Genomic DNA, 13,322 nt, shown 5'->3' on the forward strand with positions numbered 1-13,322 from the left:
ACCACTTTTTTTTTTTTTTAAAGATTCTATATATATGTTAGCACACGGTATTTGCTTTTCTCTTTCTGACTTACTTCACTCTGTATGACAGACTCTAGGTCCATCCACCTCACTACAAATAACTCAGTTTAGTTCCTTTTTATGGCTGAATAATATTCCATTGCACATATGCGCCACACCCTCTCTATCCATTCACCTGTCAACAGACACCTAGGTTGCCTCCATGTCCAAGCAGGCTGTTTTAAACTGCCATGCCTCCACACATGTTTTTATTGCATCCTAGGATGTTCAACCCCCTCCTCAACATTTAGCAATCTTCTCTGTGCCTTTTAAAATCTGGGTCAGAGATCATCTCTTCTACAAAGCTTTCTCTTTTCTCTATCAGGTAGTTTGTTACTCAATCCTCCTGTTCCTACAGCCTGTTACATAGAACCTGAACCTTTAGAAATATGTGTGAATAAATGAATGAATGCATTAATGAAAGATAAGACAAAGAAATAACTGCTTTTTTCACAGTCTTGAATATTATACTGTGGACAGCACATAAATATAACATATGCATCCCAGGAGGAGAAACTCATAAAGTCCTAGAACTCAGAGCCTAAAAATTTCTTGAAGCAGGCAAATTTGTCTGGCTCTCCTATGAACTGGCTGATTTCACAGAAGTCTGGGCAATATCACTTTTTATTTAAATAGATACTGGAGACTGAGATAATTTTATTTCCACAATTAGATCAGGAGTTTCCAGAGGACTAGAAACTCTTTTCCTTTCTCTTCCATATGTTTCTTTTTTTTTTTTTTATTGGAGTAAAATTACTCTACAAGTGAGGAGACAGTAAGGGTCATTTCTATTAACTACTTTTGTGGACATTTTGCCATCCTGGATTCCCACATCTGGTATAGAACCCCATGCCTTTCAGACTGCATTTGACAGTGGAAAAGGCACAATCTGAAGTCAGAAGACCTGGGTTTTGGTTCTAGGACTTCCAGAATATGTGGGTAGATCCAGGCACATTACCTCTCCGCTGAGTCTCTTAATGTATAAAATGGGAATAATGATACTTGTTCTCCCTGCCTCACCACAGTGTTATGAGGATCAAATGTGACTTCATGTGTGAAAGTAACTTACAAATGGTGACGTTCAGTAGAGAAGTAGGTGTCATCATGTAAGTAATTAGAAGGCATCAGCTCTTACGATGGCTTGGAGACTGGTAATAATTTTTTAGAATTCCCAAACTAAAAACACTGCAGTAAGTAGTGTGGGGAGAAATTAATGATTCCAAAGCATTTCTCTGCCTCGTTCTAGATGATAGCTAATCCCACTAAAGGGTTTATTTTTGAAAGCAAGATTCTAATTATTTTCTAGAGGCAGTGGGCAAAAGGAAGACTTGTTTGTTTAGAATTATTTTAAGCTGGATATGTGGGGAAACAATTTTATTTCTGGATCCTATAATGAATGAGTTTTTAGTAATTCAGCAAACATTTGCCAGAAAATGCCTAAAGCTCTATTAAAGAAAAAGAAATGAGTAACATGCTACAGTCCACCACACAGGAGCTACAAAAAACAACTCAAGATTTCAAGCAGAACTGCATCATGCCCACAGGAGGCCAAAAAAGCCACAGGAAGGGCTTTACCGCTCATCGGAGGTTTGTAGTCGGATCCTAGGTCTGGCAGACGGCTTCCTTTCCCTGCAGACCCTGAGGCTGAAGAAGAAGAACTCATGTCAATAACAACCCAATCCATTGGTGTGACAAGTCTACTTCACAGCTAGTGAGTGTTTTCTACAAAAAAAAAATATTTTCAGTCTATTCTGTCCATGAGAAAAGGAAGTAGCACACACACAATGGGAAAATATAGCCTATTTGTGTAAAACAAACTAAGGTATAGCTTTCTATGCAATGAGGCATCTGAAAGTCTGACACCCTTGTTCCATGGCTGTATCTAGGGTGTAACAAAGCTGCCCCTTGCTGTTAAGGTTTCTCTAGCCCAGGAAACATTTGCTGAAATACTACCCAGAGCACTTACGGCTAAAGTAGCTTCTCATGGAAAAGGGACTATGGGGACCAGTTAGGCTAATCTGCATTAAAGAAATGGACTCTTCCAAGGGACCGGCTATGTTGATCTGGCCTAGTGCGTGTCAGTAGCGTTTTATATTTCTCAAAATATAAAGCTGCCTTTCCAAATATAAAGTTACCCTAACGGGAGCAGGAAGGCAACTGGACGTTTAAACTGGGTTCTCAGTTCTTGCTCAGTCAACCTAAACATCCAAAGATAAAAAAACCAAAGTCTTCCCTCTAGTTGCTCACAAAGGACACTGTCTCCTAATCCATCATCATGGAACATAACAGTGAGGCTGCTGACCTTGGGCTTGGGACCACCTCATAAGCAGACCTCAGAAAACACAAATATCAGCTTTTTAGAAAGTTATATTCTTGGTCGTGAATTTTATTCTTCACATTTATAGAAGAAGCTGCCTTGTAAAGCAAATATAAGGAGTCCGTCCCCAGTAAAGCAAAGGTATTCCTCAGTGCAAAGTCTGGGACCAGAAGGCAGTCTCATGCTTCTTTTGAAGAAGTGCGCAAGAACTGCAAAGTAGAGCTGTTCCACATAGTTAATACAGCACAGTGCGTAACCGACTGCCTGCACCGCAACACCGGCTCCATCACGCACTAACTGTGACTTTTGGCAAGTTACTTAGCTATTATTTTTGGGTCTTAGTTCCCTCATTGTAAAACAGTGATAATAATGGTACCTACTTCATGAAATGGTTGTGAGGATTAAATGGAAATTTAATCCAATAAAGTATTCTGAATACTGCCTGACACACAGTAAATGTTCAATAAATATTAACTACTAAATAAATCTTTAGGGAAGAATATTATCTTATCCTTTGCAGAGGTAAAGAGCATGAAGCTTCAGAAAACACTTATAAATGAGAGTTATTTCTACAAAATAAAGCTTGCCTGGAAATGCATAAACCAGATGTGTTGCTGTAAAACATTACAGCTAATATCAAGTACTGCTATAAATGATCAGACTTGGAGGAAATGGAAGAAATTAAAATCTGAAGGTTTCTGTATGAGTTCATTTAACGAATAAATCTAGAAATGAAAACAGTATTTTCTATGTTTCCAGAAGCTCAAAACCCCCAAAGAAGGTCTTGGGTATCCAAAAGGGCATATTCTAGAATTTAACTCACAGTCCTTGACCCTTTCCCATTGTCCATACTTATTACTTTATCCCTTTACTTCTGATGCCGTCATTCCTCCCGAATGGCACACACCATATTTCAAGATTCCAGTTTTTCTTTTCACTGTGATAAGCTGGCAGAGATGAAACAGCCCTTGCAAGGCTCTTCATATTTAAGTGTACTTATTTGTCAGGTAGCCCACATTTAAGCCAAGCTATCCAGAGTAACATATTATGTAAATAATTGCCAATGAACACACTTTGCCAAGAAACCGATTGACTTAATTCCCATATTTCTTAACATTTTTCCTTTATATTTAACCTATGAACAAGAAATTCCAGGGATTAGCCAAACACCAAAAATAAATACGGGCAAAGAATTTTAACTACCAAAGGTGCGGTGTAGCTGAGAATTGCACCCTGGCTTATGGGGTGAAGTGAGGGAAGAACAGTGAGCACATTTATATTCTGTGCATATTCAGTATAGTTACTTTTCTATTCTCAGGCTCAAGTCAAAGGTTCTACCATGATTAGGGTGCCTTACACACAGACACACACACACAGACACAGAGGTATGTTTGCAGTTTCTCTAACATACAACAAAAGGCTCATTGAATGCAAACACATTTCCAAAGCCCTAAAACTTGAAACTTCAAATTTTGAATCTTCCTTGCCATTAACCAAGATCCAAAGACTGTATTTCTAGTAACTACTCCTAAAGAATAAAAGCAACCATCAAATTGACTTTTACTGCTCTTAGTACAGAAAACAGATACCAACTTTAGCTGACTTCCCAGAGATGAAAATCACAAAGTATAGTTACCTCTCCACCATAGCAATTGCAGTGCACAGACTACACTGACAATTTCAAGAATGGTGACACTGAGGCCCAAGCTTCCTAAACTTCCACTGTAAACTGTCTCTATCCTGTTTTAAAATGAGCAGATATATTTAAAGAAGAAATGGAAAAACAGTTCTGAATTAAGCTTACAACAAGAGAACAGAGACCACCAATTTTGTCACAGATAATCACACAATTCAGTAGGGTACATTTGTAGATTTTCTGTTGGGGGGAGGAAAAGAGGGTATTCACTGAATTTGATTAAATTTTTCACTTAGAGATGTTAATAAAATTCTAGATGCTACAAATACGACAAATTGGTATGCTTGTTCTCATCATGGCCCAAATCCCTATCTGTGTTACAGAATTTCAGTATCTTAGTGCAAATGATAATCTGGCCCACACTTAAGGCCAATCTCCTATAGCTGCAGAAGTTTGACTCAGTTTTTTTCCTGCCAGTCTATTTAGCTCCTAAGTATCAATAGATTCCCTAGCTTTTCAGATACTCCAAGTGCCACAAACATGGACTCAACTCTACTGTGGCCAATAAGTATTTGATTTTTAACACGTGGTACTGGTACTGATTTTCAGGAAAAAAAAAACCCAAAAAACCAAAAAGCTAATAATAGGTCACAAAAGAGAGGAAAGGAAAGAGAGGCCATCTACTCATTTACCTTGATCATTAGCCATTTTATCAGAGGAGTCCGCTAACAGGCCAAGCACAGGGGAAGAAAAAAACAAGAGCAAGGATCACAAGCTTTGAAGATGGGACAGGCAGAATTTTTAAAGGAAAAAATAAAAACCCACAAACTTCCAAACACGTTGAGTCTTGTTTTTCGTACTAACAGAAAAGAAATCCATGTATGGTTTCCATACTTCCAGACTCAGTCCCCGACTTTTATTCCTAAGCTTACTTGCTTCAGTATTTTACCTTCACTTTCTTATCTAGAGTTTTCTCTAAAGGGCCCCTTTTGAGAAAAGCCTCAACCCTTTCTCTCTACAAAGGTCCATGAATAAGCCTTTCAGGTTAAGAGCCTGCATGTGTTGAAAGAGAATCATCCATCACAATAAACATGCTACTACACTGTGTGGGAACCAAGAGAATCCCATCTGATCTGACTGGTAAGAACTTTTAGATCACTGCGATTCATCTGCCTCAAACAGCCTGAAGTCAAGAGTTCCCCTGTAAATTATATGGTTAAGTCAGTAACCTAGGGAACATTGATTTGGTAGTCAGTGGGTGGGATCATTTTGAGATAAACGCTCACACTGTGGCTCATAGGCGCATCATCAGGACTTCCTGTATCATCCACAGTCTCTACACGCTAAAGTGACATGTGCACGCATAGCCCCACTCAAGAGACGCACAATGAAACACTCTGTTTGGGAGGCTTTACCTTTGGGTGTTCTGAACTGGACAGCTTCAGACATGGGCCCCATGCCCTTTGAGTTCCGAGCTTGGATTTTGAAGTAGTATGGTGTGTCAAGTGTTAATTCTTGTATCTGGTGAGTCAGCCTGTTTCCCACAACAGGCTCAATAACCCAGTCGTGTATCTCTGCATTCACGTCCGTACTGTAATATATGATGTAACCTATCCAAAGGAATTAATGGGAAAAGAAATCTTATTCCTGCTTTTTCTTTTGCAATCAGTTAAGTCAATAAAGATATATGTTACAGCATATACAAATAGAGAACTAGTTACAGATTAAATTAGCAATGGTAAAAAGCATTTTAAATGCTACACTAAACATAATATAGATAAAACCACAATTTCAACAGTGCCAGACTGTAAGTTACCATCTATATCTGCAGGTGATGTAATAAAAATAAAGATAAAAATATAGGGTTAAATATTCTCATAAGCTAGGAAATTATATAAGGAAAATAACCTAATCATCATTCCAACATCCTATACGTCAAGGGTCTACAATTAACTCAATGCAGTTTTGGAAACTAGTAACTAGTAACGGCCTGACAATGATATATATATATATATATATATTTTTTTTTTTTTTTTTTTTTTTGGCAGTACGCGGGCCTCTCACTGCTGCGGCCTCTCCCATTGCGGAGCACAGGCTCCGGACGCGCAGGCCCAGCGGCCACGGCTCACGGGCCCAGCCGCTCCGCGGCATGTGGGATCCTCCCGGACCGGGGCACGAACCCGTGTCCCCCTCATCGGCAGGCGGTCCCTCAACCACTGCGCCACCAGGGAAGCCCCTTTTTTTTTTTAATTTATTTATTTTTGGCTGCATTGGGTCTTCGTTGCTGCATGTGGGCTTTCTCTACGTGTGGCAAGCAGAGGCTACTCTTTGTTGTGGTGTGCGAGCTTCTCATTGTGGTGGCTTCTCGTCGCGGAGCACGGGCTCTAGGCGCGTGGGCTTCAGTAGTTGTGGCACGCAGGCTCAGTAGTTGTGGCTCATGGCTCTAGAGCACAGGCTCAGTAGTTATGGAGCACGGGCTTAGCTGCTCTGCAGCATGTGGGATCTTCCTGGAGCAGGGCTTGAACCTGTGTCCCCTGCATTGGCAGGTGGATTCTTAACCACTGCACCACCAGGGAAGCCCATCAATGCTGTTTTAACTCTCACCAATGTGATTTCCCAGGAGAAAAACTCCTAGGAGATGCGCAGCCACCTCTGCTAAATTCTCCCAAACTTGGGGTGGGTGAAGTCACAGTGAAACGTCACCTGATACATCCACCAGAGGGCACTCAATCTCCATGGTTGAGGCAGGAAGAACCACAACCACAAGCCTACCTGACCTACACAGCGCAAAAATGCACTGCATCATTACTGGTTTTAAAGACAAAACAAAATGTAATCCATGTCAAGTCATGCTTAATTCCTTTATGGAAGAGGCACATTCTAAAACCTAAAGTAAAAATTTCATAAAGACTTGGGATTTATGGAAAGGGATTCCTATTGAAAGCCAAGGCAGGACAATGCTAAGAAAGGCCTTCAGTTTCCTTAGGCTGCCTTATTCATACGAAGAAACTTCAGGAGGCATACACACCTACCTGGAGCAGAGGCAGGTTTTCCTCCCTGATAAGGCCAAGGAAGGCATAGTGCCCTCTACTCTGAAAAAATTCAAGGTCCTTTCAAAGGCCTAAGCCAACTCGGACTTTTAACTCTAGTTGTAAGAGCACAGGAAGCTGAAGTAGCAGCTCTGGGTGAAAAAAGAAACTAAAAGCCTAATGGGTTTTTTTGGCTTCTGGGTAAAAGAACTGAGTTTATATTTATTGGGTATTATTCTGTAGAATTAGGCAGGGTCTTTAGTCTCAAAGCTGGTCATCTAATCAGAGATAGAGAAGAACAGCTTTCCTGAGGAAAATAAATATGTCCATAAGTGCCACTATAACCAAAGGCTGTCTAGTACAACCCACAACCTTCAGACTTTCATGCAACATGGGTCAGAACAACCAGCTAGTCAATCATTTTTATGTCACTAAACAGCACGTCCTTGCTCCACCTTCCAGGACCATCATGACTCATACCTCATAAAATGGCCAAGGCAGCTTTAAGACCCCCATTTCTCCGAACAAGGAGGCACCCTCCTGGAATGCTTCTGCCACGCAGGAACAGGGAACAGTCACACACTCAAAGGCATCTTAGGCCTCTTACCTGTAATTTTGCCATTGGCTTCAGAGGGAGGCTGCCAATTTACAATTATGGTCCTAGGTTTTCCCTCTTTACTCACAACTGTCACATCCTTGGGTGGAGAAGTAGGAACTACAAAATAATAATACTTTCAGTAATTCCCATCCATTTCAATTTAATTCACCCTTTCCTCAACCCTTTCCATTTAGAAGGCACAATGAAGGGCAGAGGCAAAAAAGATAAAGCCTCCTGGCTTCAAAGAATTCATAAATAGCTCCAATGAAAAGAAAAATATGCAAAGTACCAAAGAGGAAATATCACACCATGAGGATACAGTATAGGCATCCAGATGGGGAGGTCAGGGATATGCAGGCTAGTTAGGGAAATCAAAAGACATCTGTAGTCCCTGCCTGATAGATCAGGAGACTGAAAATGAGAAATGTTATATAATGTGCCCAAGATGACATTTTCCCCCCAAATTGGATTGTTTTGTTACAATAGTTTTAAGTATAAAGTAACTTTCTCTCTACCTACAGTTGGCTCTCTAAACCAAATACAGTGTTTGAAAACCACCATTCCCCCAAAGAATAAATGATTTACAAATAGATGGGTTTTTTTTAAGTTAAATTTACACTGAAAAGATACTGTAAACTATTGAAGGTTATTGCTCTGAAATGTAAAGCTGTTTATGGAACAGAAAAACCAATAAAATAAAAATGACAGTGCATCTGTATTTCCATGTTATGGCTGAAAACTTTTAATGTACTAGTTGGAAAATGAGCAAAGTAAGTATATCCTTAAATTTACTTTTCTCTTCCTAAAATACTGGAATTCTCCTAGTATAAAACGGAAGGGAGCCCAGTGAAATGCAAACTCCTGATGGAGTATCATTTATTACCTAATGGGCTGGAATGAAAGCACAAAGATATTCTTAAAACTGGCAGAGAAAGCAAACTCAAGGTCTATTTAAGCTTTTGTGCATTATATTTCTTTCTCTCCAAATCTAACCCCTTTTCTCTGCAGGAAATTCAACCAACTGTGAAGATAAAAAGACATTAGGGCCAAACCCAGTCTACGGAGACTTTATAGCTCTATTTTTTTCATTATTCATTTAAAAGAGAGAAAGAAATAGGAGGGTGGAATAGACAGAGCCTCCCAACGGTTACACACCTCCCCATGCTAGGGAAGTACAAGGGGCAGAAGGGTAGGTCTACAAGTGAGCAAAAAGCAAGCAAAATCTTAAAATTGGATGGCTTGCTTTCCCCTTGATTTACTTAGCTGTCTTTTTTCTTTCATGTTTACTTACAGAGAAAAACTCTAAGAATACTCCAGTGGGAGATTTTATAAGACACTAACCAGTTTGCAAGAAAGCTCCTAGGGCAGGCTTGGGAGGCTCTGGTAAAGTGCTGAGGCTCTAGCAAGCATAGCATTGGTGAAGGGCAGCCCACTTCATCTTTTCTATCTCAATTTCCCAGTAAGGCAAGGTTAATAACCGTAATTCCTTACATCTACACAGTGCTTTACAATTTACCATGTCCTTTATTTATAGGGTACTTTATTTTACCCTATAAAGTAGGAAAGGCAGAGATCACCCCTCTTTTATAGATGGAAGGAATAGATTCAGAGAGGCTGGATGACTTGCTTATGATCACAGTCAATAGGTGGTTGACCTTGGAATTGAACTCAAGTCTCATGACTCCTAAAATCTAGTACACTTTGCATTATATTGTCCTATTTGCTAATGTTCTTGTACAACGATGAAAAAACATAATTAATCAGCTGAAAAAGCAAACACTGAACTCCAGCTGTAGCTGCTCACTGTGTTCTGTAAATATGTCAATTCACGCACTCAATTCTTTCCTTGGGTAGGAAAAACAGGTGATGAGATGTCTTATGACTTGAGATATGGCACAACATTAGCACGGACTTTCACTGGCTTTCACTTCTTGCAAAGAGAAGAAATGCCATGTGACAAAGTTCTGACAACACATACCTAATTCAAAAGTGGTCCCATGTGCTGTCATACTCCATGTGCTTGATCTTCGACCTTTCGTCACCATCACAGAGAATTCATAGAGTGTATTTGGTTTTAAACCAGTCACCAAATAACTCAAAGTCGTTGCATTAGCATTCTGGAAATATATGAATCAAGAGCTTCAGAGTCAGAAAATATCAAGAATTAGGTTTTCAACCAGAACAAATGTGCCAGTACCTTATACTTGGTGTTTGCTGGGATGTTGGTTTTCCATCGGACTGTGTAGTATCGGGAGTCTGTAATCTTCTGGTGTTTGGGCAGTGAGTTGTCTGCCCATGTAATCCTTATGGTGTCATGACTCAGAATGGAAGCCTGAACTCCCACTGGTGGCATCATGGGAGTAGGATCTGGCACTGGAGTGTATGGAGCATTAATAACAAATAAATCAACTTCAGAAGTGTCTGGGTAAAAAGTAATTAAAAAATGGAAGTGCCATTTTAACACAAACAAAAATAAAAGAAAAGGGAAATGCAGGGTAATATAATGGAATGAAAGGTGAGAAATGGAGAAAGAGAAAGAGAATCCAGAGTTAACAGATAACCACCATTCATTTAAAAGAATATTTCCACTTGTGTTCTTTCAGGAAAAAATTGCAGGAAAGCTATCTAGAGAAACAGTAATTAACTATTTTCTTCTCCTGTATTCTATATGTATATTGAACAGGTATATAAAATTTGGTAATCCAGTGATTATATTAATGTATTAAACTTGAATTTTCTTTTTCCTAAAAAATTTCCTTTAAATTACTTGAAAATTCTACCTCCTGTCCAAAAAGGATCATTAAAAGATGAAAACTGCTTTTAATATCAAGGGTATTCTTTCTAAACAAATAACACAAAGCTCATGATCTGTTTTAATATTTCAGTGACTATGGTTGAATTTTTGGGACATGGCTTATCAGTGGGTATCACTGGACATGTAGGGATCCCTACTCTAAAACATGAGTCCTGAATATCAGCCAACAGCAACTTAGCCTGGCCTTGGTATTGGGCATATCTGATACCCATGCAGGGTCCAGTTCAGATCTGCTGATGTCCTGGGTCTAAAAGAAGTGCAGCAATATGGCTCACATGCAAATAAAGCAAAGGGAACTCAAGGGCATTACTCTTCGTAGAGGAAAGGTAAGCTGACGCCACACAGGAATATTTCCACACTTTCTCCAGTAGACTTAGAACAACCCACTGATGAATCCCAATCAGTTATGGGAAATGCCATAGTTATTAAAGGTCTAAGTGACACAGCCTTTATGAACTTTAGAAATCAGAGCACTTATTTGATAGAAAGGAAAGTCTATACTCATGTACTGTCCTGCACCATATGCAACAGACACATTCTCTAAGCATCAATGTCAAAACAAAGGCCAGAATGAGCACAAAGGCACCATGAGCCCACGGCAATACAGCAGCATCCATTTGGGCTTTCCCAACGCTTGGCCAGTTTTCTAAGTATATACACACTGATTTATTTTAAGTGAAGGTTTTAAAGTGGGTTTCCCATATAGTTACAGTGACTAGTCCTTTCTATAACCTAAAATCTGAAATGGCATGGGCCTTGTTTATGAATAATTGCCAAGCTAAAGAAATAGTCTCCATTTGTGTATTTCCTACACAATGAAGACTAAAAATAACACAGGAACAGCATACTTATAATCAAGGGCTTTGTTCAAAGATCAGAACACATACCAATTAGTTACAGAAAATGCACCTTCAGGTGCAAACATCACCAAGACTTCTTTGAGAACTTTTTTCTTATTTGTAACAACTCTTGGAAAAGATAACTAGGTTACATGACTTATGAACATTTCCCCTTGTATATTTCTAGCCATGTTACATTTTTAAGTCACATAAAAGAAAATAATTCCAAATTTGTTTTTTTTCTATTATAGACTGATTTAAGAAAGTAGCAAACCGCTTAAATATTCTTTTTCATCTTACTTTTTTTCCTTTCTGAAATACCAAAGCTATTTTTAAGAGAACTTATAAACTGTAAGCACACAGGAGAAGACAGGATATGTAGCATGGTGCTGGTGTTTTTAAGTAAAAGCATAAAAAAAGGGGACAGAGATTATCTTTTTAAAACGAATAATGCCAAATCCATACTATTAAGCAAAGTATCCAGAATACATAGCAGGCAATACAGATTCACAATTTTGAGAAACAAATAGAAAAGAGCATTTCTGAAAGTGATAAATTCTTTGGTTTTCAGTACCCTTTAGAAAACTTTGCAATTTTAATATATTCACTTCAATGAACTTTCTCATTCAAATCTAAATCACGTTTTACATAATCTACAGACATTTTACATTATTCTTTTAAAGATATTTTAAATAGATTAAATTACAAAGAAAAATAATAAAATAGATTAAATTAGATTAAAATAGATTAAATAAAACAGATTAAATTACGAAGAAAAATAATAAATATTTGGTCTCTTGTAATAAATGTACAGTTGATCAAATGGATAGTACATATGACTTCATACTTTCTATAGATAAAGCATATAAAAAGCACATAGAAAAATACCTTCCCAACTAACTCAGGTCACTAAGAAAAAAATGTTGGATTCATCAATCATATACATTTATTCCATCAGTAACCTATATATTTCCTCAGAGATATGGAGATCCTTTCATTTTTTTCTCATTTTAGTTATAACTCACATGACCAAAAGATGAAAATTCGTTTTTAATTCTCTCACGACTATGCTTTCTAGATCCCAACATATTAAAAACATGTGTTACACATTTACATAGATTTGTTTACATGACAGGACTGTTAACATTTTCTAAAAAGCAAAACAAGGATTCATAGAACTTTCCATGTTTAAAGCCCATTTATCTTCCTATTTGAAGCCTGTACCCTAAATTGCCATATACTTTTCCTTTCACTGATACCTATGGGGCATCTTGGCCTCATGTCAACATTCTACTTAAGCTGCTGGAAAAAATGCTGAAGACCAGAGATGGACAGGGTACCTTACCTGTGTGAGGTCTGGTCACAGCACTCTCATAGAGGGGGATACCTTCACCCACATTGTTAAATGCTTTCAGGGTAATCACATAGTGAGAGCTGGGATCTGAAGGAAAGAAACAAGTGGAAACACTTAAAATAATTCTCACTAGAGAATTAAAAAAAATTCACGGGTGACGATGCATAATCTTAATTGCAAAAAAAGCCAGGAAAGATTTTTAAATTTTTTATGTGGGATTATTCTGGGGGTGGGGAGGTATGGAGATGGCAGCATACAGAGTATATAGAAAAACTGGCTGGGATAAACTTCCTGGAATTAGTCCCAGGAGTCAGGTTGACTGTTCCCGAATTCTCTCTTGGCTTCAGCTAATCAATGGTTTAGTGATGTTACTGTATAGTGAAGAGCTTGGATTAAAATGAATAAATAAGATTTTCATGTGCTGGAAGCCCATAGGTGGAGCTTGGAATTAAACAAACCCCTTTCCTTCTCAGGAGGACAGCAACTGGAACAGCCAAGCTAGACAAGTAGGAGATAAACTGTTAACTCAGTAACTGCTGAAGATCCTTAACTCTCTGGGGTACCTCCAAATCCAAGAATGCCAACTTAATCTACCCTCCATGCAGACTCCTTGGTTGGGAAACAGCCCAGAATTTCAACCAGCTAGGAGGTGATGTTGCAGGAAATGTAAGACT

The 13,322-nt window shown here is 38.6% G+C and overlaps 1 protein-coding gene across 5 annotated transcripts in view; it reads right to left on the minus strand.

Annotated features, from left to right (window-relative positions):
- Positions 1 to 13,322, minus strand: part of NEO1 (neogenin 1) — a 243,043-nt gene that overhangs the window by 22,456 nt on the left and 207,265 nt on the right. For all 5 annotated transcript variants that reach the window (XM_032622728.1, XM_032622724.1, XM_032622723.1 and 2 more), the window contains exons 16-21: positions 12,640 to 12,735; positions 9,838 to 10,013; positions 9,619 to 9,757; positions 7,650 to 7,757; positions 5,429 to 5,623; positions 1,636 to 1,704 (exon numbers count right to left, since the gene is read on the minus strand). In XM_032622728.1, coding sequence (XP_032478619.1) covers positions 1,636 to 1,704; positions 5,429 to 5,623; positions 7,650 to 7,757; positions 9,619 to 9,757; positions 9,838 to 10,013; positions 12,640 to 12,735 — 783 coding nt within the window. The remainder of the gene's footprint in view (positions 1 to 1,635; positions 1,705 to 5,428; positions 5,624 to 7,649; positions 7,758 to 9,618; positions 9,758 to 9,837; positions 10,014 to 12,639; positions 12,736 to 13,322) is intronic.

The sequence above is a fragment of the Phocoena sinus genome, chromosome 2 (assembly GCF_008692025.1).
Source record: "Phocoena sinus isolate mPhoSin1 chromosome 2, mPhoSin1.pri, whole genome shotgun sequence".
Classification (NCBI taxonomy): Eukaryota; Metazoa; Chordata; class Mammalia; order Artiodactyla; family Phocoenidae; genus Phocoena; species Phocoena sinus.